This window comes from Lutra lutra, chromosome 7, assembly GCF_902655055.1.
Source record: "Lutra lutra chromosome 7, mLutLut1.2, whole genome shotgun sequence".
NCBI classification, from domain to species: Eukaryota; Metazoa; Chordata; class Mammalia; order Carnivora; family Mustelidae; genus Lutra; species Lutra lutra.
Window position 1 is genome coordinate 17,374,161 of NC_062284.1, and position 27,538 is coordinate 17,401,698.

Here is a 27,538-nt window from a genome sequence, read left to right on the forward strand (position 1 = left end):
AAGACAATGTATCTGAAGAGCTATATGCCATTATTTTCTAGCAGTTAGGTATAATTGCCACTTAGCAAGAATTCTTTCTAGATACTTTTTCTTGTCTTCTGCAAAATTCTCATTGACATTTTCCTAGCTCCTTGAAATGCCAAATTGACTATTTGGTTAGATAACCGATAAACACCTGGTAAATTACTTATTTTGAAGAACATTGAATGAGAGTCTAGTGTATAATTTAATCACACACAGAGCACCAGGTAAAATGTCAAAACAATGTTATTTTATACTATCTTTCACATCTTAAAATTTCTGTTGGGAATTGATTGGCAAGCTTGACACTCAGACATAAATATTTAAGTCAAATTAGTTTCTTTTGTGTTTTTCAGATGTCACAAGTTTCACAGCATTTTGTTTTAAAGCTCCCAAATAATACTTAGTTATCTTTCATAATTAAGAGGAGGTCTTAAATGCTAGTTTGATGTTCTTAACTTTAAAAAGTTCTTGTATGTTACCTATATGAAGCAAATGCACACTTAACAGACTTTTTTCCAGTGAACTTTCTGGTATTGTTAATTTTATTCTCCATCGTGATTATGTGTTATTAAGCATAACCTGCCACACATTCAGAGTTACATAGAGCAAGCTCCTTATGGTAGTGGACAGTTTTGTCTTATACTGAAAGATCCTAAGTCATATATTACAAAAGATATTAAAAATGTTGTTTATAAGTTCCTGTTTAATCTGTAAACTGTTTCCCTTGGAAATAATATAATTGGTAAATAGGCTCTGAAGCAAGTCTCCTAACACTCATTTAGCTCATGGTGGCCTAGAAATACATTATGCACCTTCCATCATAGGAGGGAGCATACACAAGTAAGCATGGAGTTGCAGTGCGATAGGATAAGAATAAAGATGGAGAAACACACTGGTACTGTTTGGTTCCCCAGAATAGTCACTCCCTTCAGTCCAGTTGCATCTTGTCATGAAACAAACTCAGGCAGTTTCTGGTCCATCAAATGGACCAGTTAAGGAATGAATTTAGTTTTTTCCAAACTGGATAGATGTGATTACGCCTTCCCAAATATGAGAAGGATGTCATACTTGAACAAATATACCCAGATTCTGAGCTCACAAAGTCAAATTATTGTTAATTTCTTTGAATTAATTATCCTACTGACACACTCATTCCAACAAGATTCTGTGGCTTCTAAGTTTGAATAAGACCTGCTAATGAAGTTTTTAAGTAATTTCCAAAAACGTGAAAACAACCTTGTTGTAAAAATGCCCCTAAGCTGTCATTGAGCATATTTAACCTATGTGATTCTGCAGATGCCAATCTTACTTAAATATCAAAAAAAAATTTTTTTTTCTTTTGGTTATGCCTTCAGAGTTTGAGGCATGTTCGTAATATTGTTCTCTTTAGGGTGGATTTGAGTCCTGGATTCCATGAAGCAATTCTGTATCAAGATCTTAAGACAATTTCAAAACAGGAATTTCAAAAGTTAAGAATGAAAACATATAATTGGATTTGCTTTGCTGGCTGATGACCTTGACTGACAATATTTGCTTATATACCTTCTAAAATTTTTGCTGAAATTTTAGTTACGTGATTTCATGATATTCTTAGTAATTATGTGTATTATATTTATTTCTCTACAATTGTATCAACTATAAGAAATCACATACAGGAATTTGAAAATGCTTAACAGTCTGTGGCTATTTAATATGTAAGCTGCTAGTCTTCTGTCAGCAATCTCTTTTGCCGAAGATTCCCATTAGTTGTGTCCACTGAGATAGTTAGTTACAAGGCACTGAGGGGAGTTTAAACTCTCTTTAACATACAGTAAACTTTGGGGAGTCTTGGATTTCACATTCATTTTTTTCTTTTTCTTTTTTTTCTTCACATTTACTTTTTCAAGGATTTGTGAGTTGTATCAAAGTTCTGTAACTTATAATTTTGGTAAACAAATTAGAATAATAAATTGTGAGAGTTTTTTTGCAGCTGCAAGTCTAGTCTGTGGTTGTTTAACAAGTGAGACAGTTTAAGGGATTCATTAATTAATTCAAAGAGTATTTACTGAACACCTACTTACTGAATTAGAAACTGCGAGGTGCTCGGGCAATGGCAATAAATAAGGCAGTCAGTACTCCTGCTCTCGTGTTTATTTTCTTTTTTTTATTTATTTGTCGGAGAGAGAGGGAGAGAGAGTGAGCACAGGCGGACAGAATGGCAGGCAGAGGCAGAGGGAGAAGCAGGCTCCCCGCCAAGCAAGGAGCCCGATGTGGGACTCGATCCCAGGACGCTGGGATCATGACCTGAGCCGAAGGCAGCTGCTTAACCAACTGAGCCACCCAGGCGTCCCTCGTGTTTATTTTCTAATGGGAGGCACTGACTGTGGTTTAATAGGTAAATCAATGAATAAATAAAATAAGTGAAGATCGTGGTAACTGCAGGGAAGGAAATAAATGGGATCCTATAATTGAGAATATGTGGTCCTATTTAATTACAATGTCCAGGAAGGCCATTGTGAAAATATGACCCTAAAGTTCCAAAAGACAAGAATGAGCCCACAGTTTGAGGAGCTGGGCAAGGGATATTCCTGGCAGAGGTAACAGCCAATTCAGAATCTCTGAGGGAAGAAGTGATTTGGACACTTTTTTGGGCCAGAAAGGAGGGCAAAGTAATTAGATTGTCAGAGGTGGATGAGAGAGGCAGGCCAGGGGTTGATGGGGGGACCTCATTGCTCGTAACATGCTGTGTAAGATTTGATGCACATGTGCAGTAAGGAAGCCTGCGCAGAGTTTTGGACAGGGACAGAATATGATCTGGCTTGCATTTTAATATCACTTTGCTTTTCTGTAGAAAATGGGTGGGAAGGGGGCAGAATGGAAGTAAGAAGACCAGTTAAGGAGGCTATCGGGTGAATTCAGGCAGGAAATGATACGGTGCTGGGCTCAGCGCAGATCAGTGTGGGTAGAGAGAAGACATTCGGGGCAGATTTTGCCGTGTGGCCTGTCACAGTTATCCAGCCTTTGTCCTTTCTCTCTACCCTGTGGAGGAAATGACAGCTTCTAAAGGTATCCCTAGATTTGGCCATTAGCCAATTCATAAAATATCTTTGAGAAAATGAAAGGCTTTATTATATCCTTTTTAGTTTTAATAAAAAAATAATTTTAAAGGGTTTAAAAGGTAAACTTTCTTTTTACCTGTAAACATGTTCTAGCCCACCTGTGGAAGGCAGGCCATTTGTAGACAGACTGCTTATTTGCAGAGAGATCAGTCTGGAATGAAAAAGACAAGTTCAGTATTCACTGTTACAGAATTCTAGTTCTTAGGTCAGATAAACGGGTTAAACTTCTCCTTACAGAAATAGTAATTTACATGTTTGTTACGACTTTAGAATGTATGTAGGATTTGATCCCAGTTGTCACAAATAATATCGAAGAGGTTGTATCATTTGGTAATTGCTATTAACCCAAGGGGATGCTGTTGTGAGCCCTCCTTCAAAATTGACTGACAGGTGATGGGAATCTGAGTTGGTTTTTAGAAAGTAGTCTTGCCCACTTCCTTAATCTCCCTCCTCGGAGCCTCTCTCTGTGTGCTCTACATAACAAACACACATACGGTGTTCGCAATTGTTTCTGTGACAAAACTACATCAATTTAAAACATCCATCTTTAGGATTTACACTTAGAATATTACATGGTATAATGAGCCGAAAATTGTATTTATTGTTTTCTGCCATGCATTATTGAATTATACCAGAGATTTCATTTAATTACTTGAGGCAAATGTTCTTCTGTCTTTTCTTTTTACAGATGATTTTTTTTAACCGTCAAGTCAATGATCTAAGTATTTGAGTAAATAACCCAATGTTGCACAGCTGATAAGTAGTAGGATTATGCTTTGAACGTATATCTACATACCAGAGTATGTCTCTTCCACAGCCCAAATCAAGAGGAAGAGAATGAATATAAAGAGAGAGACACTTACTGTATATAGAATGGAATTTGGCATTGCAATATTGCCTTTTATTTCTGTGTATCCTCTTGCTAACCCAGTGTGCTTTGGTGCTCAAATTAGAGCTGTTTCTCGTGGTACTGGAAAAAGCCAGTGCTTGAAAACACCAAGCCTTGTTATTGACTCTCTGTGGTCATTGGCTTGGCATGGAGTGGGTGGCTTCCTTCCCATTCCCACTTAAATTTTAGGTTAGGTCAGTGTGTATCAGCAGAGAGTGATGATTTAAAGGGGACTTACTGTTTTTTCCTTTGAAATTGGCACTCTAATGTTATTTTTATGCTTAGTGTAAGTAATTACTGTGTGGCAATAATGAAATCATTTTCAGGATATTCTATAAGTAGCTGAAAAGTTTTAAGATATTGCATATTTAGTATAAAAGTAAACAGTAGTAGCAGCCTTGAAGGTCGGATTATTCTAGGTATAGTGAGGAAATAAAGTGTACACACTGATGTTTACTCCATGGGGAGTGGTGTGGGGACAGAAGACCAGCTGAAAAGAGTCGGATTCCACTAGTATTCCAGAAAGAATGCATTATAACTCGGCATCAGTAATACTACATTAATTTCAAGATACTCTAGCAATAAATATCTTTGAAGGTGTCCATGTTAAATGTTAAGGGTGTCCAAATTTATTAACGGTAAAATAATTATAGAAATGTTATTAAAAGGGAATTGTAATAATGCCATATTTTTAAAAAGCCTTCAGCAAAATGCAAGTAGCTCATTACTAGAAATAAAAACAGCTAAGGAACTGATGAATTATATATATTTTTATACCAAGGATTATTTTTTCTACTTACTTCTTTTTTTTTTTCCTGCTCATTTCTGATGTCCAGGGAATCAATGCATGGAATTTTTAAAAATTTGCTTTAATGTAAATTTTATTTTTAACTTTTAGAAAGAATTTTATTTTTGAAAATAATGTATGTTCCCGTTTTTAGTTTTTATTTTAACATAAACATTTACCCTTTGAGTTGTGTAACTACCACCAGAATCAAACACAGAGGAGTTCCTGTACCCCCTAAGATTCCCCTGTGCCCCATGTACACCAGCCTTCATCCACCCCATGGGACCTGAATACTTTTTATACATTTTATTATTTATTTTCTTCTGCTTACTTTTGGTTTAGTTTCAGTTCCTTTTTTTTTTTTTTTTTTTTTTTCATTTCTTAAGGTGGAAGCTTAGGCAAGGAGTTTGAAACTTTCTATTCAAAAAAACCTTAAATGTAGGCATTTAAAGCTTTAAATTTTACCCTAAGCCCACCCTTAACTGCATCTCAGAAATTTGGATACATTGTATTTTTATTTAAGCAAAAAATGTTTTCTAATTTTCCTTGTAATTTCTTTTATTCATGGGTTATTTAGAAGTGTATTGTTTAATTTCCAAATATTGGCAATTTCCCAGACTCCTTCCTGCATATGTTGTATGATTTCAATTACTTTATGAGATGTGTTTTTTGGTCTAGTGAATGATCTGTACTGAGACTATACCATGTACACCTGAAATGAATGTGTATTCTGCTGTGGTACTCTGTAAATGTCCCATTAGGTCCATGTGGTTTCAGTCTTTTGCATCCAGTCTTTTGCATCTGACCTGATGTTCTATGAGTTATTGGGAGTGATGTATTAAAATCACCATCTGTCATTGTTGAAATGTCTACTCCTTTCTGTTCTGTCAGTTTTTGCTTTATGTATGTTTCGGTTTTTAGAGTGCATATAGTTATAAATTGTTATATATTCCAGATTTATATATATTATATAATATATATTCCATATATATATTCCATATATATTTCTCCCGTCTTAATGTTTGACTTTTCTGCATACAAAACTAGCTGGTCTGTCCCTCTTCCTGTTGTTTTTTACATGGTATATATTCTTCCCATCCTTTTTACTTTCAGCCTGTTTGTACAACTGCATCTAAAGTGTGCTTCTGAGAGAGAGCATATTGTTTTTTAGGCCATCTAACATTCTTGTTAGATTTGCATTGTTCTGTTTGCTGACATTTACTGTAATTGTTGGCATGGATATATTTACATCAGCCATTTTCCTGTTTGTATTCTACACAACTCATATCTTTTATGTTCCTCTGTATCTCCTTTATTGCCTTCTATTATGGTAATAAATATCTTTCATCTTTGTTTAACTGAGATATAATTGACATAAAACATCATGTTAGTTTCAAATGTATAACATAATTATTTGATATTTATATATATTACAAACTGATCACCACAATAAGTCTAATTAACATCCATCACCATAGTTAGAAAAATTTTTTTCTTGTGATGAGGACTTTTAAGCTTTACTGTCTAGGGGCACCTGGCTTGCCCAGTCAGTGGAATGTGCAACTCTCGATCTTGAGGTTGTGAGATCTAGCCCCTTGCAAGGTATAGAGGTTATTTAAAAATAAAATCTTTAAAAAAAAAAAAAGATTTGCTCTTTTATAAAGTTTCAAATATACAATATAGTATTATTAACTATAGTTACCAGTGCTGTACATGAAATCCCTATGACTTATTTTATAACTGGAAATTTGGACCTTTTGACTCTCTTCTCCTATTTTGCCTACCCACCCCCCGCAACCACTGTTCTGTTCTCTGTATCTTGAACTTTTTTTTTAAGATTCCACATGTAAGGGGGATCTTATGGTATTTCTTTCTCTGACTTACTTCACTTAGCATAATGCCCTCAAGGTCCATGCATGTTGTCACAAATGGCAAGATTTTATTCTTTTTTATGGCTGAATAATATTCCATTGTGGGTTTTCTTTATCCATTCATCTATCCATGGATAGTTACATTGTTTCCACATCTTGGCTATTGTTGCAGTGAACATGGGGGTGCTTTTGAGTAAGTGTTTCTGTTTGCTTTGGATAAATGTACAGAAGTGGAATGGTTAGATCAAATGGTAATTTTATTTTTATTTAATTTATTTCTTGAGGAACCTCCATACTGTTTTCCATAGTAGTGGCACCAATTTATATTCCCACCAAAAGTGTATGAGGATTCCCTTTTCTTCTCATCAACACTTGTTATTTCTTGTCTTTTGATAATAACCAATCTAATTGGTATTAGGTGATACAACATTGTGGTTTTGATTTGCATTTCCCTAATGATTAGTGAAGTTAAGAATCTATGTGTGTCCGTTGTCTGTATGTCTTCTTTGGAAAAATGTTTATTCAGATCTGCCCATTTTAAAATCAGATTGTTTGGGATTTTTTGCTTTTGAGTTGTAGGAGTTATATTGTTACTATTGTTTTTGTGTATTTCCCCCTTAACGAATATATGACTTGCAAATATTTTTCCCGCTCATACATACCCTTTTTATCCTGTTGATGTTTCCTTTGCTGTGCAGAAGTTTTTTAGTTTGATACAGTCCCACTTGTCTTTGCTTTTCGTGTAAGGTTCAAAAAATCACCAAGACCAATGTCAAGGAGCTTACTGCCTGTTTTCTTCTAGGAGTTTTATGGTTTCAGGTCTTACATTCAAGTCTTTAATCCACTTTGAGTTTACTTTTCTGTATGGTGTAAGATAGCGGCCAGTTTCATTCTTTTCAATGTGGCTGTCCACTTTTCCCAACACCACTTACTGAAGAGACTATTCTTCCTTCATTGTGTATTCTTGGCTCCTTTGTTGTAAATTAATTGACCATCTATGCATGGGCTTATTTCTGGGCTCTCTCATCTTTTCCATGGATTTATATGTCTGTTTTATGCTAATACCATGCTTTTTGATTACTATTGCTCTGTAATACAGCTTGAAACCAGGGGATATGATACCTCTAGCTTTGTTCTTATTCAAAATTGCTTTGGCTTTTTGGGTATTTTGTGTTTCCATACAGACCTCAGGATTTTATGTTCTATTTCTGTGAAAGATGGCCATTGATGTTTTGCTAAGGATTCCACTGAATCTGTAGATTGCTTTGGGTAGTATGGACATTTTAACAATATACTTTAAATTCATGAACACAGTGTATCTTTCCATTTATTTGTATTTTCCTCAGTTTCTTTCATCAGTGTCTTACAGTTTTCAGTGTACAGGTCTTTGACCTCCTTGGTTAAATTTATTTCTAGGTTATTTTTCTTTTTGATGCAATTGGAAAGGAAATTGTTTTTTTTTTTAATTTATTTATTTTTTTTATTTTTTATTGACATATAATGTATTATTAGCCCCAGGCGTACAGGTCTGTGAATCGCCAGGTTTACACACTTTACACTTCACAGCACTCACCATAGCACATACCTTCCCCAATGTCCATAACCCCACCACCCTCCCCCTACCCTCCTCCCCTGGCAACCCTCAGTTTGTTTTGTGAGATTAAGAGTCTCTTATGGGGCACCTGGGTGGCTCAGTGGGTTAAGAGTCTCTTATGGTTTGTCTCCCTCCTGATTCCATCTTGTTTTATTTATTCCTTTCCTACTCCCCAAACACCCCACATTGCCTCTCAACTTCCTCATATCAGGGAGATCATATGATAATTGTCTTTTCTCTGATTGACTTACTTCGCTGAGCATAATACCCTCTAGTTCCATCCATATCATCACAAATGGCAAGATTTCAGGAAATTTTTTTTTAATTTCTCTTTCTGATAGCTCATTATTAGTGTATTAAAATGCAACAGATTTTTATGGATTGGTTTTTTATGCTGGAACTTTACTGAATTTGTTTATTTAACAATATTTTGATAGAGTCATTAGAATTTTCTGTATATGTTATCTGCAAATAGCGACACTTTTACTTTCTTTCCAATGGGGATGCCTTTTATAGTTTTTTCTTGCCTAATTGCTCTAACTGGGACTTCCAATAATATGCTTAATAAAAGTGATGAGGATGAGTATCCTTGTCTGTTCCTCATCTTAAAGGAAAAGCTTTTAGCTTTTCACTGTTGAGTATGATGTTAGCTGTGACCATCATATAAGGCCTTTAATATGTTGAGGTAAATTTCCTTTGTACCCACTTTGTTGAAAGTTTTTATTATAAAACAATGTTTAATTTTGTCAAATGCTTTTTCTGCATCAGTTGAGGTGATCATACAATTTTTATCCTTCATTTCATTAATGTGGTGTTATTACATTGATTGATTTGAAGATGTTGAATCATCATTGCATCCCCAGAGTTAGAATCCACTTCCTCATGGGATAGGATCCTTTTAATGTATCGTTGAATTCAGTTTGCTAATAGTTTGTTGACACTTTTTGTGTCTGTTCTTCAGGAATATTGGCCTGTAATTTTCTTTTCTTGGGGCTTCTCTTTCTGGTTTTGGTATCAAGGTAATGCTGGTTTCATAAAATGAGTTTGCAAGTGCTCCCTTCTCTTCTGTTTTTTTGGAACAGTTTGAGTAGGATTGGGATTAATTTTTCTTTGAATATTCAGTAGAATTCACCAGAAAAGACATCTGATCCTGGATTTTTGTTCATTGGGAGGTTTTTGATTATTGATTCAGTCTTCTTACTAGTAAAGGGTGTGGCATATTCAGATCTTTTGTTTCTTCATGATTCATTCTTGGTAGGTAGATTATCCATTTCTTTTGGATTGTCAAATTTGTTGTCATATTGTTGTTCATAGTAATCTCGTATGATCCTTTGTGTTTTTGTGGTATTAGTTTTAAGTCTCCTCTTTTATTTTATTTCTGATCTGATTTATTTGAGTCCTCCTATTTTTTTCTTGTGAGTCTAGCCAAAGGTTTGTCAGTTATGTTTAGCTTTTCAAAGAACCAGCTCTTAGTTTCATTGATCTTTTCTATTTTTAATCTCTATATCATTTATTTGTGCTCTGATCTTTATTATTTCCTTCTTTCTGTGAACTTTGGGCTTTGTTCTTCTTTTTCTAGTTCCTTAAGATACAAAATTAAGTTTGTTTATTTGAGTTTTTTCTGGTTTCATGATGTAGGCATTTTTTGCTGTGAACTTCCCTCTTAGAACTGCTTTTGCTCTATACCTCATAAGTTTTGGTATGTTGTATTTCCGTTTTCATTTGTCTCAAGGCATTTTTAAAAAATTTCTCTTGAGGGGCGCCTGGGTGGCTCAGTGGGTTAAGCCGCTGCCTTCGGCTCAGGTCATGATCCCAGGTCCTGGGTTCGAGCCCCACATCGGGCTTTCTGCTCAGCAGGGAGCATGCTTCCTCCTCTCTCTCTGCCTGCCTCTCTGCCTACTTGTGATTTCTCTCTGTCAAATAAATAAATAAATCTTTAAAAAAAAAATTTCTCTTGATTTCTTCTTTGACTCATGATTGTTCAGTTACATGTTATTTAATTTCTACATATTTGTGAATTTTCCAGTTTTCTTCTTGTAATTGATTTTCAGGGGGTTTTTTTGTTTTGTTTTGTTTTGTCACTATCATCATGCTTTCCTTCTTTGAACTTGTTCTTTTTATTTTTTTTAATAATAAATCAAATAATAAATATAATAAATATAAATTAATAATAAATAAAAATAAAATAAAATATTTTATTTATTTACTTGACAGAGAACACAAGTAGGCACAGTGGCAGACAGAGGGAGAGGGAGAAGCCGGCTCTCCGCTGAGCAGGGAGCCCAATCTGGTGCTCGATCCCAAGACCCTGGGGGTCATGACCTGAGCCCAAGGCAGCTTCTTAACCAACTGAGCCATCCAGGCACCCCAAACTTGTTCTTTTTAATTCGTTCGTTCATTTGTTTGTTCCTTCCTTCCCTCATTCCTTTCTTTCCTCCTTCCTTCCTTCCTTTTCTAGGCCCAATGTGGGGCTTGAACTCATGATCCTGAGATCAAGAGTCACATGCTCTACCTGGCTGAGCCAGCCAGGCGCCACTTTTTTATTTCTTTCAGTGTATTTATTAGAGCTGGTTTGAAGTAATTGTCTGCTAAATTCAATATCTGGGTACACTTAGAATCATTTTCTATTTACTTATTTTTTTCCTGAGTATGGGTTATACTTTCCTTTAATGCATGTTTTGTAATTTTTTAAAATGGACATTTTAAATAATATATTAGTAGGAATTCTGAATTCTGATTTCCGCCCCCACCTGAGAAGTATTGCTATTTCTATTTACTTATTTGTTATTCATAGTAATTTGCCTTGACTAAAAATATGAAATCCATTTCCCCACAATTTGTGACCATTGATGTCTCTGTGGTGATGTCTCTGTGTTTTTTTTTTTCCCTCCTTATTTTTGTTCTTATTTTTAAGCTTAGCTTATTAGGGTTTGTGCCTGTTTCTGTGTATCTTGGCAGTTGAACACCTTGAGGTATGGCTTCTATCCTCTTTCAATAGATCTGTGTGTGGGTTCAAAAGCCAGTTACATTTAGGCAGTAATAGGGTACAATAATTAGGCAGTAATTGGGTACAAGAGTACCCTATTATTTTCTGTTGGGCTGCCTCACTGTTAAATTTCTGGCCTACCTGCCCAGTTTATTGCTTGCCTCAACCCAGAACATACCTCAGCCTCTCATGTTCACTTGCAACCAAGATTATTACTAATTATTAAGGACAGTACTAGGTGTGGGTTTTTCACCTTTTGTTCCAGATCGTGTCAGCCCCCTCCAGTGGTGAAGCTGCCCGTTGTTTGCACCCTGCCCTGCCGTGTTAGGACTGTTATACTAACCAGGCTGGGTGGAAGCATGGGAACCACCCCAAGTGAGCCTGTCACATACTTCTCTTCTTCTTATTGGAAGTGTCATAGTTTTTCATGAATATGTGCTTTTCCATTTGTTGAAAAGTTTTGGTCAATTTCCAGAGCACAGAAATGGTTGCTTTTGACAATTTCATGTAATTTTATAGTTACTTTCTGGGCAGAGGATTTGGCAGCCACCTCACTCCATCTGCTGGAAGGTCCAGCTTTTCTTTTTGTTTCTTTTTTGGTTATGGTTTGCCTGGCATGTGTTTTTATCACTTTATATTTAATCTATCCGCGTATTTATATTTTAAATGGATTCCTTTTATACTGACATCTTGTATTTAAATCCAATCCAGTAATCTCTTTTCATTGGTATCCTTGGGCTATTTGCTTTTAATGTTATTATTGACCTTATTAGATTTAGGCTCACTGTTTTATTATTAGTTTTCTGTTTGTCACCTCTGATTTTGTCTCTTCCTTCTTTACTGCCTTTCTTGTTATTACTCAAATGTATTTTAGTATTCTGTTTGAATTCATTTATTGGCTTTTGGGGCTTATCTTTTTATTTATTTTATTGTTTTGAAGATTTTATTTATTTATTTATTTATTTGAGAGAGAGAGAAAAAGAGAGAGCACACAAGTTGGGGGAAGAGCAGTGGTGAGCTGAGAGTGGAGCCTGACTTGGGGCCTGACCCCAAGATCATGACCTGAGCTGAAATCAAGAGTTGGATGCTCAACTGACTAAGCCATCCAGGTACCCCGGGCTTATCTCTTTTCTGCATTGGAACTTACATTATAGATATCTTTCAAAATCTACTTGGAAATTCCTTTTGCTTTCCTCCACCCACCTTTGTGTTATACTTACCAGAAGTAGTACATCTGTATACACTGAAAATCATATCAGTAATGTTATGATTTTTGCCTTCAGCAGTCATGCACATCTCGAAACACTTAAAAGGAGAAAAATAGTCTATTATATTTACCCAGTTTCAGTAACTCTTACATTTGAAGACATAATGGCATAACAGAAAATTTGGTGAAAGACATACATTTATGGATTTAAAGAGCTCAGCTAAGGGATGCCTGGGTGGCTCAGTGGCTTAAGCCACTGCCTTTGGCTCAGGTCACGATCTCAGGGTCCTGGGACCGAGTCCCGCACTGGGCTCCTTGCTCAGCGGGGAACCTGCTTCTCTCTCCTCTCTCTCCGCCTCTGCCTGCCACTCTGCCTGCTTGTGTACCCTCTCTCTCTTTCTCTTTCTCTCTCTGACAAATAAATAAATAAAATCTTTATAAAAAAAAAAAAAAAAAACCTCAGCTAAGAGGGCCTGGCTGGCTCCATCTACTGTAGAGCATGTGATGCTTGATCTTGGGGTTGTGAGTTCAAGCCCCACATTGGGTATAGAGTTAAGAAGCTCAGCTGACCCCAACTAGGATAAATTCAGGAGAGTCATTTACAGATACATCATAATCAACCTGCTAACAGCTAAAGTTAAAGAACCAATCTCGAAAGCACCTAAAGAAACCACGATTCAAATGACTGTAGGGTTTTCCTTGGACACCATGAAGGCTGGAAGACAGTAGAAGAGCATCTTTAAAGTACTAAGGGGAAAGAATGGTCACCCCAGAGTTCTGTATCGAATGAAAATAATCTTTAGGAATTACAGTGGTAGAAGGACACTCCCAAGTAAAGGAAAACTAAGAGAATTTGTTGTCAGCATACCTGCTCTACAAGAGATGCTCCAAGCTTTTCAGTCTGACTGATGTAACAGAAGCAGGAATCTTGGATTTTCAGGAATGAAGGAAGAGTTACTTCATCCTTTTGCCTTGGCCTCGGTGCCATCTTCAGACTTGAGCACTTTTGCTAGATTTATGTTGGCTGAGTGTTTTCAAGTTTTTAACTGGAGCCCACACTTTGGATTCTGTTTCTTTATTTCTACTGATATTTTGCTACACCAGGCTTATTTTCTATTTCTTGTATTTAAGTTAGAATCTTAGATAACTTTTTTTTTGACCCAATTGCTTTCTAAACATGTACTCCCCTCCCCCACACCAACAAAAAGAAAGGAAGATAGGAAGGAAGAAAGAGAAAAGAGGGAAACAGCCATTAAAGACTCTAAAAGAGGGCGTTTGGGTGGCTCAGTGGGTTAAGCCTCTGCCTTTGGCTCAGGTCATGATCCCGGGGTCCTGGGTTCCAGCCCTGCATCGGGCTCTCTGCTCAGCAGGGAGGCTGCTTCCCCCCCCCTCTCTGCCTGCCCCTCTGCCTACTTGTGATCTCTGTCTGTCAAATAAGTAAATAAAATCTTTAACAAAAAAGACTGTTAAAGAATAAACTGAGGGAGATGAAGGGGAGTGGGTGGGGGATGGGCTAGATGGGTGATGGGTGTTAAGGAGGCCACTAGATGTCATGAGCACTGAGTGTTGTATGTGGGTGATGAATCACTGAATTCTGCTCCTGAAGCCAACATTGCACTGTATGGTATCTAACTAGAACTTGAATAAAATTTTTGGGGAAAAATACACTCTGCATTGGCTGAGCTTAAGCAAGTATATTTCTTAATCAATTATTGAAGTTAGGATGCCATATGTAGTCCTAGATTTGCATCCTAGTATAAAATGGTCATAAAAATTATGCTTAATTGAGTCTATCTGAGAAGCTATTTAATTTTTATTTCTCTCTTTCTCACATACTTTCACAGTTTGACAAAATCATTAATTTCCCAATCACATTACAGACAGTATTCAACTCAGTACTTTAATGGGAATAATAGCTTAAGTTTTTTATAACACTTGAAAAGGCCAAAATATTGTAAGCTACTAAGAATAATGTCCTTTTGTTGTACTCACGCATTTAATATGCGCAGTCCCGCATGTTTCAGATTTAATAAAATGCTTTTATTCATCTCACATAGGAAGTAAGAAATGTCAACTTTTCGTTCTCTTTCCCATCCCTCAGTACTTTGACCTTTGGTACTGACATTATGTGTTTTCCTTTTTTGGTCAAAAGTGTTATTAATTTTAATCTCTGAAATATGTGTGCGTGTCTGCCAAAGCAGAGTGTAAATATTGATCTGTTACCACTGTAAAAAGTAAATCATCCCATTATGGAAAATTTAGAATCATAATCCAGTATTATTTCCCCATCTCACAATACAGTAAGGCAATGCTGAATTGAAGTGGTGGGCAATTGGGGTGCCTGGGTGGCTCAGTTGGTTAAGCGCCCAACTCTCGGTTTCAGCGCAGGTCATGGTCTCAGGGTCTTGGGATTGAGGCCTGTGTAGGGCTCCTGCTCAGTGCACAGTCTCCTTGTCCCTCTGCCTCCTCCTCCCTCCCTTCCCCCACTTGTGTCTGCTCACATGCTCCCTTGCTCTCGCTTTCTTTTAAATAAATAAATAAATCTTTATTAGAAGAATAAAATGGTGGGCAGTTGCAAGCTTTAGTAATTTTTGCGACCATATCCAAACACTTTTTTACACGTTTAGTTATTTTATAACCAGTGATTAAAATAATTTCTTTTGCTTGCCTCCATGGGATTTTTAAAAACATTTTTTGAATTTCTTTCAATATGTGGTTTAATAGATACTGCAATTCAGAAGTATTGATATAATTTTAATTTTTTCATTAAAAAATTAAGTTTTTAGGATTGGCATCACCTTACTTAGAGTATAAGAATCTAGAAGCTTTAACATTATCTTTCACCATTTTTTTCTTCCACTGTTTTCTATTTCTAATCAAGCATACCTGATGCTTTTCTTAAAATACCTCTGGAATTCTTTACATTTGTCACACTCCTGGTGTTCTAGTCAAATGTCTACTTGCTTTCTCAGCCTAGAATCCCTTTCCATTCCACTGCTTTTTATATACCCATCATTCTGGTTTCTTCTAAAGAGTGCTGTTATTCTGGAGGAATCTGTAGGAGATGTCAAATTCTCACTGCCGTGAGTCCACGCATCTCTCCCCAGTTTCACTGTCACTCGTGTCTGCATGAAGGCCTCGCACGGAACTTATTTCCTACTCTTCTACCATGAGTGTCTTTGATACTTGTTAGGCTCCCAACAGCGCTGGGCTTGCGCCATTATTATTCCACTTCGTTCCTTTCCTGGTCTCTCAGCCCCGCCCCCAAGCCCTGCTGTCAGTGCTGTGTCCATTTTCCTCTTCAGCTATTCAAGTGCCTGGCTCCTCCAGTACATTTTGCAAAAGTTTCTTCCACCTCTCATCTACCTCTTCTTTCTCTGACGACCTATCACACATCATCTCTCTCTCTCTCTTTTTTTTAAGGATTTTATTTATTTTAGAGGGAGAGAGCAAGAGAGCACATGTGAATGGGAGGAGGGGCAGAGAAAGAGGAAGAAAATCTCAAGCAGACTCTGCCTTGAGCCCAGAGCCCAAGGTGGGCCTCGATCTCAGGACCCTGACATCATGATCTGAGCCACCCAGCTGCCCCAAACATTGTCTCTTGTATGTCTGAGGATTCTCAATGGCGGAGACCTTGTCGTATTCTCTCTGCACCTTGACCCCCTGGTGTGTAGCTGATTGGTTGCACTTCTGTCCTGTTTCAGTCCTGTAGTCACTTTACAAAGTGAGGTGAGGAAGGTTTCTAGTTGCTGCTTATCCAGTGCTAGGATGTAATGATGATTCCTCCCTCAACTCCCTCACCTCACACATCCCAAATTAGAAGCATTTTGTGTGTATGAATTAGGTAGGTAGATTGGCAGGCATACTTAACTGAAATACTGTGCTAATGGAACCAAGAAAGAAATTGACTCCCGTGTGCATCAGTTAGTTTCAAACAGAACAAAACTCCAATTAAACACCATAGACGGTTCCCTGAATCCTCCCTGCCCGTATTCAAATGCTTACATTGCTCAGCAGGGGGGAAATTGGGCAATGCAGTATGAATATCCCAGCACAAATCCCTTGTAATGTTATAGAAATAACTAGAAATTAATACATTTTGCACTTGTATTACTTTTATTAAAAATAGTTACTAAAAATGCTCTGGGTAACTGTCTCTAACGAAGACTGACAAACTTCTTCTGCAAATGGCATGATAATAAATATTTTTAAGCTTTGCTGGCCACATATGGTCTCTGTTACATATTCTTTCTTGTTCCTGTTTTTGCTAGGGTTTTTTGGCCATCTTTTAAAAATGTAAAAACTAGTTTGCAGACAGCATAGAGATTTTGCCTGGGAGCCCGAGTTTGCCAGCTCCTGGTCTGTAGCAGTAAGAAAACGTAGTCTGTGTAACTGGGCATCCCATAGGGGAGATTTTCTGTCCAGGAGAGAAGACATTGCTAATACTAACCCAAGCCCTGAACAAACTGGGATGTGCCCAGGGTGTTGCAATAAAGTGGTGGGAACGTGGGAAACCTTACCCCGAGGGGAATGGCTCATGGAACAGCGTCAGGATTAGAGAAAGCCAAGAGACACCCTCCGTGGACTTCAACTAGGAAGTTCCACGACGTAGAAGAAGTAGACTTGCCCTACACAACCCTTGCCATGGAGCCTTGAGCGGATGAAACTCACAGAGTAAAGGTCCATTCCCTAGAGACTGCTTAGCAGCGTTTTCGTGCCCGGAGAGGCTTCATGGTGGTAATTTTTCCTGAAAAGGATAAAGTACCTTGTAAGGAACTTCCCAACCTTCAGACCCAGGGATTTGGTATAATACAGGGACATAACTGTACTCACCCATGGAACAGATTACTAGTATCGGTATCATTAACGAGGAAATATTCAAGTGAATGGAAAGACTTCATTTGGATGGAATGAAAGTAAATCTTCATAGGATGTGTACACTTGGAGTGGGTTTTTAAAAAAGGAACCACGTGGCTGAACAGTGTCTAAAACTGTTGCCTACCAACAATTTCATCTCATTATATTCTTCGCCATTGTGAACATTTCCAAGAGGCATCTCAATTCTCAGTCCAGATAGTTTTCTGTCTAGTTCACATAAACAAAAAGTGCACTTGCTGGGTTACTATAGTTTGTTTCTAAGTCTCCTACTATTTACTTAGATAGAAGGTAAAATCACAAGAGCAGCAAAGCCCAGGTACCTGGAAGTGACTATTAAGTGTTCTTTTCCCACACCAGCAACAACTTTTGATTCATCAAGAAGCAGAAACCATAGTAACAGACTTCTGGCTCATATTCGCTACTTTGTGTCTCTCCTTTTTCCAGGCGAGCATTCTTCTCCATTAAAACAAACCAAAAAAAAATTCGAGCAGGCTAATTTAAAGACACCTACCTCTGTCGGATTGTTTGCCTACCTTGGCATTCACGTCTATGGAAATAGCCACAGCGACTGATTTTATTTGTTTTGAACTGTTAACGGTATTGATTCATTTTATTTAATCTAATCAGGATGCGATTTATCTTAATTTTGATTTTGGTTGTAGAGGTTGGCGATTTGAAGGAGCTGCAGACACTAGACATTTCTACCAATCGTTTGCTAAATTTACCCGAGAGGCTTCACCTGTGCCTTTCTCTGCAGTACCTCACCGCGGACCGCAATCGTCTATGGTGCGTGCCGCGTCATCTCTGCCAGCTGCCCAGCCTCAACGAGCTCTCCATGGCTGGAAACCGTCTCGCATTTTTGCCACTTGGTAAGTGATCGTGTTCGGCCGGCAAAGCCAAAAAAGCCAAAGACGGAGACAGAAAGCCTTTATGTGCTTGACTAGGAAGGATAGGGTAGTTTCCTTCATTCTGCTTATCTTGAATTGCCTCTCTAAATCCATTTTTGTCGTGAACAAAGCGTCAATCCCGGTTAACAAAGTTAATTTCAGCCCGGGATTTCATATCGTAAAACGGAAATCTGTGCGTAAATGTTGCTTAGGGACAAAATACAGGTGATAGGAGATGATGTACTCTAATGAAAGCATGTATGTATGTATATATAAGACCACAAAATTGATGGGGTACATTGAGCAATATGAAAGGATAGCTACTGGTACAAAGATACTGTCTAGATGTTGAATTCTACAGAGAAAAATTTGTATTGGGTGTCCTAATGATTAGTATTGTTGGATAACCAGACTACACAATTTTTAAAACTTTACAATTGGCCGAACTGCCTGTTGAGCTAGAAATGTCACACTGGCTAACACATAACATATTATTCACCATAGATTTCTGTGGCAGGCCCATTTTAATAAAAGAATACATTTATTTTCACTGAGAATTGCATTATTTTGTTAACTTGTAAGAAACAAAGGTGCCGTTTAAAAAAAAAATTAAAATAGGAAGCCCCACAGAACCCTACACTGTCATAGTAAGCCTCCTGTGATTGTACTCATAAAAGCATTTTTTGTAATGAATAATTTATCCCTGATGGCAGTGAAGTGAATAATTTACTAGTCCCTGAGAGGAAATATTTTCTACCATAATACAGTACACATATTATTTTCAATTAAAAATAACTGGGAAATCTGAAAATCAGTTTGAGTAATACCGAATAATTATCCAATTTAAAAAGATTACTTTTCTATAAATATAATTAAATTTTGTACTTATAAAATTAGCAAAATGAAGTAAGACCATTTCAGAAGCAAGTTACATTTCTAAGAAACCAGAGTTTTCTTTCAAGTGAGAAAAATATCAAGTATAAATAGATTTAAAAAATAAAATGCCTGCTGGGTAAACCACAGGTTGTGAAACCATTGCAGCAGTGAGGCACCAACCTACAAATCCAAAGATCCAGGTTCTCCCCTGGTTCCCCCCACCGTGCAGTGCATGCCCTGGAGTAAACCCCCAGAGCGTCTCTGAGCTTCATTTACCTTCTCTGTAAACCAGAAATAATAACATTTATCCTGTTGACTTTAGAGTTATTTTGAAGTCCAATAAGATAGTGTGTCTGTAAGAACGCTACAGCCCCATACAAATGCAGATGACTCAACTGAGAAGATAGAGCTTTTGGATTACCATATCCTGCTTTTTAAAATTTCCATCCTCCTCATATTCATACCCTCTCTAGTAACCCCCAAAACGTGAATTTACCACTTCCTAAGAGCTGCTGCCTGTACCGATGCCAACTCCCTACCAACGGATGGCCGGGATGTTGCAGGCAAGACCGATCCATGAACCAGGGAAGGCGGGGAGGGAAGTAAAGGATGTGATGATTTGATCTGCGTGACGTAGAACTCAGTGGTCTGACGTCAGCATTCGAGGTCAGGCAGCACATCCCATTAGAGGCAACCATGCTTTCACTCCCAGGTGTTCCCAGAAACAGATTCACTTGTTAAGTCTGGAGTTGCTGGTACTATTGTTCATAGAATTATTATTATTACTGTTGTTGTTACCACTGACCACATCTACAGGGAGTGTCTCCATGAGTAATCGTACTGCAACTATTTGTAAGAACAATCATTTATTGAATTCGGTATTCTGTTAGGCACGGTACAGAGGCTCTCTAATTTAATTATTACAGAACCTGTTATTACAAAACTTATTGACAACCTGTTTACAGATGAGGAAATTGAGATTCAAAGAAGTTAAGTAACCTACCCCAAAGCACAGCTAGTGAGAGACAGAGACTCTGTCTGATCTAAACTCTTCATTCTTTCCACTTTGACATGCTGTCTCTACATCCCAGGCATGATCCCTCTGCAAAGGGACCTCATTTGGAATAAGGCTGAACTTGGGGCTCCTGGGTGGCTCAGTTGGATGAGCACCCAGCTCTTGACTTCAGCTCATGTCATGATCTCAGGGTCATGAGATCGAGCCCCACGTCAGGCTCTGTGCTGGGCGTGGAGCCTGCTGAAGATTCGCTGCCCCTCCACCCATACCTCTCTCCCTCCTCTAAAAAAAAAAAAGAAAAAAAAAAAGATAGGAATAGGGTTGAATTATACTGAACATCTTTCTAGTTGTGTAGCCACCTCCAGTGTCAAATTTGGGCAGCCATTTTGTTTTCAAACACTCACGTGGACACTCCAGTTGGCCCAACTCAGTGTCTGTCTCTACTCACTTAGTAGGGTCAGTCTGCCAGAGGGTATAGCTTTGTCTCACCTGCCCGATCAGGACTTCAGCCAGGTGCTCCCAGTTACTTATTTCTAATCTGTCTATCATCAGCAGGTCATACAGCAAGAAAAATCATTTAAAAGTTTAGGCCAGAGACCTGTTACCTAGTTCTTTCTTGGTGTTAGCCATTCTTCTTACTTTGCCAAGCCCCTTCAACCTCCGTGGAGTTCCTGATTCCTTAATTTTATGCTTTTCACAACTTGCTTTTCTTGTCTTCTTATTTCTTCCATCAGATATGCTTTGTCTCAAGTCTAAACCATTCATTCATCCAGCAACTGACTCCATCCTACCTGTGGCTCTGATCCACAGCTCTGTTCTCATGTCCGATACCAAAGGTACACTTAAACCAGAATGCTATCTAGCTCTAGGGCTCTAGAGCCCAGGTTCTGCTGAGAATCCCACATATAATCAAACTTTTTTTTCAAAGACTTTACCTATTTGACAGAGAGAGAGATCACAAGTAGGCAGAGAGGCAGGCAGAGGTGGGGCGGTGGGGGGCAGGCTCCCTGCTGAGCAGAGAGCCTGATAGGGGGCTCAATCCCAGGATCCTGAGATCATGACCCAAGCCAAAGACAGAGGCTTAACCCACTGAGCCACACAGGCGCCCCTATAATCAAACTTTCTAAACTAAATGAATCTTGTTTACCAATCTTTAGCCTGTAGGTCCTGTCTCAAGTCCAGCTGGGCTCCAAGCCCTTCATCTTACCTATTCTCCCTACCTCACTATTTTCATCCAGCCGTCGCTTCTTATTACCCTGGTCATTTGCTACTCTGATGACCTATCATTTTAGCAATGACACAGCCAAGCCTGTGTGTGGGGGTGGTGCCAGTGATGTTGGGAGAAGAGAGAAGCCATTCCAATAGGAACTTGACCACTTTGGGTTTGCTTTGTATGGCATGCTGAATGCGTCCAGCAGCATATGGCAAGAGTGGCAGTGCCTGGTGCAAGGTCATAGAAAGGATCACTGGGTCGAAGGGACAGTCCATTACACATTGCCTAGCTGCTCTTCTGCTTTGGCGTCTCAGGTACTTATTTGCTGGGGCATCTTCTTTGTGCACCGTGGTAAGCGCCGATGTGGGCGAGGAGCGAGCATCTCTTCTTCAGCACTCAGGTTCGTGCTGAGTACAGCCTTGCCAACTGCTCTCTGTCTCTAGATGTCTTGTCACGCCAAAACCTTGCCTTCTGTGTTCAGAGAGGTTTTCTTTGTGAACTGGTGGATATGGTGTCAAAAAGCATATGAGGAAGGAGGATCTGCCCTGGGCTCTGAGGAGGGTCCCTCACAGCAGTCAAGGTGACCACAGCTCTCCAGCCTGGGGCCACAGACACCCAGGAGACGGAAGCAGTTTCACACTCCTCTGGGTGCCATCCCGGCTCACAAGGCTCATGGCCCTGGCAGGACTTAGGCCTATGGATAAGGTTTGATTTTACCAGAGAAAGACATACAAGCAAAAGGAAGAGGGTAGAAATTATCCACTTAGAAAGGAACAGGCTGCCTGAAGCAGTGCTCCACCGGGGCCTCAGACTGATTCTTTGAGGACAGCAGGAGCCCACGGTTAGGAAGCAGATACAAGCATTGGTGGCCTTTGTCCCCTGTTATATAGGGTGAACCTTTGTAAAGAAGTGAGAGTGGCCGCCAGAGAGTGGCACCGCCCTGAGACAGCCAAAGAGGGCTTCGGGAGATTGGAGACAGGATAATCTGTGAAGATGACGAAAGTGAATCTGACAGAAATATCAGTGATCTTCTCTATTTTGTTGTTGGGTTTTGTGGGAGTTTTGTTTTTCTGTTTTGTTTTTTAATACCACGAAGGTGGCTTTGGAAAGAAATTCAACTAGGTCTTTTGGAGAAAAGGAATTAAATCCATAGCTGTCCCACCACAGAGTTTGTGCACTTGAAAGCTTTCTTTGAACTCCTTTCTGATAAACAGAGGCCGTCTAATGCTGTGATCAAATGGAGCATCCCGGGGCGGGCACTGCCTTTCCTCAACAACCGAACTGTTCTTGGAAAGCTAGCAAATAGGGATGTCTCTTACAGTAGTTAGGAGATACTGTGTGTATACACACACGCGCGCGCACACACACACACACACACACACACACAATTAAAGTGTTCATATAGAAGTCTCTTCTGTTTCAGTGTGATTCTGTGAGCACAGTACAGGAACTTGAAGGCTTATGAAAAGACTAGTATATCACTGTCTGGGATTGGAGGTGGGAATCCTGTTTTGGGGAGTTACTTACTAAATTCAGTTGCCTGTCACAGAAAGTTGGCTTAGAAGAAAAACAAGTTTTTATGGGACTTCTTAAAAGAATGTCCTATTTTAGCATCCTCAGAAAACAACTGCAGAAGGTATATGTAGGATGGCTTAAGTAATGAGTAAGACTAGGTAAACCATAACGCTCTTTGAGGACAGTCTTTTTAAGATGAAGAGTTGCATCAAGAAAGAAGGATGTTCCTATTCTAACGATACCATGACAATTGAGTGACAGATTAGTCTACAAGCAGAAGCTTTCTCCACAGCGTTGAAGAGGACAGGGCAACTAATCACTTGAGCCTCTTGCTATGAGATTTACTAGAGGTTTTGAAATGAGAGTATTTGCTGTTGATTGAGTATAGTTCTTGTATAGTTGTGACTCACCTCTGGGCTTCTGAAAGTGTAGGAAAATACAAAGGAAAGGTTTTTGGTTTGTTTGTTTGTTTCCTCTAAGGCTTTTTTACCAGGTGTTTCCTGGTCTCTCTTGCATAGTTAATAAGCCCGATTATTCAGTAATGTTCACAACTTATTTAATGATGAATAATAGATGTAAGTACTGTGAGGTTGCCCAGGCACAAATTGGCTATGGAAGAGCATCCTTTCATTGGCCCCCAGGAAGCACTGTGTCATTTAAACTCAATGTCAGTAACTCCTGTAGTTTAAGAAAATGAGGAGACAAAAGTTGCCCCCCGAATTAGCAGGTAGAATTTTTTAAAGATTTTTATTTATTTACTTGAGAGAGAGAATTTTTTTTTAAGATTTTTATTTATTTATTTGAGAGGGGGTGGTTAGGGTTAAAGAGGGAGGGAGAAACAGATTCACCACTGAGCAGGGAGTCCAGTGCAGGGCCCGATCCCACGACCCGGAGATCACAGCCTAACTTGAAGGCAGACACTTAACTGACTGAGCCACCCAGGCACCCCAGCAGGTGGAATTTTTGACTGTTAGAAAAATAGTGAGCGAATTCTTAACCAAGAACATTTGGCAAATGACAATGAGATGTATAGAATATTCTAGTACATAAACTAGCATATAGTGAGCCCAAAACTTAGTGGAAAATATCTTTCTGCTGATAGAAAACCATTTGGGTTTCTAAACCAGTCCTAGAGCCAGTCCTTGGAGAGTCTGGTAGTACAGTGTGTTGTTTCCTCTGGAAGAGTTATTCCATGTGCCGAAGACTGGCGCTTGTGGGTGAGGCGACCGTTCCATTGCTGCTATGGATTATACACTGTGACTTTGATAGGGAGGTAAAACCAGCCCTTTGATCCCTACGGGAGCTCTCTCCAGTTTTCTGTAGTACTGGTAGTTGCTTTTTCCTTTATAGGGGTTAGATACCTTGTGTAGAAAAAAACGAAATGGTTTATGCCAAGTCGGGAGCAGCCCCTTCTTTCATTGCAAATGGCGTATTCGACACAAATCTGTTAACTGTACTTGGTTTTTTAATGCTTCTCGTTCTCGTGTGCTCTAACTTAGAAGAGAATTGCTCTTTCCTATTTTTAAGAAAGTATTTAAGTCCACACGGTGAAACTACTAAACTTCAAACCAGTGTGGAAACTAGATGGAAACCAGCTAATAATCCTGTGATCTCAGACTCAGAGATGAATGTAAACTGTACTTTGCTGAACCATGAATGTATTTGATCTGCATTTTGAAGAGCTACCGCCTTGAGGTCTTTGTTTAATGGGAACTGTTTGCAAAGTTGTGTGGCCTTAAATAAATCCCGGTGCTTACAAAGTTTGTTCTAGTACAGACCAGAAGTCCTGGTGGTTGGAATTAGTCCTATGTTTGAATAGAAATTATGATGACTGCTTTCCAAGGAAAGACCCAAACATGCCACTGAAATTGTGTTCTGTTCCATGTTCTGTGGGGATGGTTGGGGATATCTCTAATCAAAGGCATAATGAAGAAGGAGAAAAGAAGGGTTTGATAACAAGGCTCAAAAACTAGTAATGGGAAAAAGTGAGAGAATTATTCTGTTAAAGTCCATGCAGACCTTGTTTCCAGAATAGTTATTATAACCTTTATTTCTTCATGAAAATGGATATTCAGTGCTCTTTTTTGGACGGTATCTTCTTGCAAGTATTTGTAACAAAAATTGTTTGTCTTTATGCTGCTTACTTATCTAACCCTTTTCGACTGTCTTAATGATACCTCTGCTTTGTTTTTCTTTCATCACAGTGGGTCTTTGCTGTTGCCTTAAGGTTTTCTTAGGAAGTTAGTATGATTATTTAATATGGCTTCTGTAGCATGGGCCAGACACTGGCTGTACTGTGCTAATGGGTGAAGAGAAAAGTTCACTAGAGTATATTTTTCTCTAAGTTTTGGAATAGGATTTGGGGCTGGAGAAGTGATTCATATGAAAAGGTTTGCCCTGTTTTCTTAAATACTATTTAAAACAAGAGAGGACTGCTGCTCATTCTTTAAAGGGGTACAAATGTGATATTGTTCTCATGTCCATACTACCCAAAGCAGCCTACAGATTCAATACAATTCCAATCAAAATACCAATGGCATTTTTCATAGAAGTATAAAAAATAATCCTAAAATTTGTATGGAACCACAAAAGACCCCAGACAGCCAAAGCAATCCAGAGAGAGAAGAACAAAGCTGGAAGTGTCATGCTCCCTGATTTCAAACCATATTACAAAGCTGTAGTCATCAAAACAGTATGGCACAGGCTCGAAAACAGATGTGTAGATCAATAGAACAGAGTAGAGAGCCCAGAAATTAACCCACACTTACCTAGTCAGTTCATTCCAACAAAGTGGGCAAGGATATACAGTGAAGAAAAGCTAGTCTCTTCAAGAATTTTTGTAGGAAGAAAGACTGTACAGCAACATGCAAAAGAATGAAACTGCACCACTTTCTTTCACCCTATATGAAATTAAACTTAGAATGGGGTTAAAGACTTAGATATAAGACCTAAAAGCATAAAACACCTAGAAGAAAATAGGCAATTAACCCCTTTGACATTGGTTTTAGTGATTATTATTTTTTTTTTATCTGTCTCAGGCAAGGATAAGAGCAACAATAAACAAGTGGGATTATATCAAACTAAAAAGCTTTTGCACCGTGATGGAAACCAGCAAAAAAATTAAAAAGCAACCTACTGAGTGGGAGAAGGTATTGCAAATGATATACCTAATAAGGATTCACATCCAAAATATATAAAGAACTCCTAAAACTCAATGTCAAAAAATAAGCAAACATTAAAAAATGTTCAAAGGACCTGAATAGACATTTGTCCAAAGAAGACATCCAGATGGCCAACAGACATACGAAAAGATGCTCAACATCAGTCATCATCAGGGAAATACAAATCAAAACCACAATTTGGTATATCACCTCGCACCTGTCAGAATGGTTAATATCCAAAAAATAAGAAATAACAAGTGTTGGCGAGGATGCGGAGAAGAAGAACTGTTCCCAGCACTGTTGCTGGGAAGGTACATTGGTGTAGCCACTCTGGAAGGTGGTATGGTGGCTCCTCAAAATACGAAAAATAGAAGTATATTATGACCCAGCAATTCCACCTCTAGGTACTTATCCAAAGAAAAAGAAAAAACTAATTCAAAAAGACGATGTACCATTATGTTCGTTGCAGCCTTATTTACAATAGCTACAATACGAGAGCCACCTGAGTGTCTACTGATAGATGAATAGAACAGGGAAGATGTAAGATATACAGACAGTGGAGTATTAGTCATAAAAAAGGAGGAAATCTTGCTATTTTTGATAACATTGATGGACCTAGAAGGTATTATGCTAAGTGAAATGAGTCAGACAGAGAAAGACAAATACTGTATGAATTTACTTATATGTGGAATCTAAAAAACAAGACAAACTAACAGTCTAACAAACTTATAAACTATATGTTTTGTTCATAAATACAGAGAACATAGATTGCTGTAGAGAATAAAGTTACGGTTGCTAGAGTGGAAGGGGTGGAGTGATGGACACAATAGGTGAAGGATAGATTAAGAGGCACAGTCTTCCAGTAATAAAAGAAATAACACACAGTGATATAATGTACAGCATAGGAAATATGAGATTTTATTTATTTATTTATTTTTGAGAGAGAGAGAGAGTGCCCACACAAGCGGGGCATAGGGAGAGAAGCAGGCCCTCCATTAAGCAAGGAGCCTGATGCGGTACTCAATCCCAGGACCCTGGGATCATGATCTGAGCCAAAGGCAGATGCTTAACTGACTGAGCCACCCAGGCACCCCAGGATAGGGAATATAGTAATACAGACAGGAAATTTAGAAAAATAAGTAGTAGAAGGGTGCCTGGATGGCTCAGTCAGTTAAGCATCTGCCTTTGGTTCAGGCCACGATCCCAGAGTCCCTGGATTGAGTCCTGCATCGGGCTCTCTGCTTAGTGGGGATTCTGCTTCTCCCTCTGACCCTCTCCTCTCTCTCTCTCTCTCTCTCTCTCTCTCTCTCTCTCATAAATAAAAATCTTTTTAAAGAAATTAAAAATATATTGTTAAAAAAATAAGTAGTAGGAAGTCTAGATCTTTGAGCAGAATCTTTGCCAGCAAAGTTTTTGTTACTTTGATTTTGGAACTGAGTTTTAAAAATAGTGACAAGAATGTACAGTCCCAGGGAAATCTGGAAGATGTTGTCAGTGGACTCTAAAGCAAAAATCTGGAGTTTCTATCAGTCATAGT

At 38.5% G+C, this 27,538-nt stretch overlaps 1 protein-coding gene across 3 annotated transcripts in view; it reads left to right on the forward strand.

The window, feature by feature from the left end:
* LRRC28 (leucine rich repeat containing 28) overlaps positions 1-27,538 on the forward strand; it is a 161,257-nt gene that overhangs the window by 79,766 nt on the left and 53,953 nt on the right. For 2 of the 3 annotated variants that reach the window (XM_047736760.1, XM_047736761.1), the window contains exon 6: positions 17,997-18,203. The exons of the other annotated variant lie outside the window; for it this stretch is intronic. In XM_047736760.1, the coding sequence (XP_047592716.1) occupies positions 17,997-18,203 (207 nt within the window). The remainder of the gene's footprint in view (positions 1-17,996; positions 18,204-27,538) is intronic. 3 annotated transcript variants of the gene reach the window in all.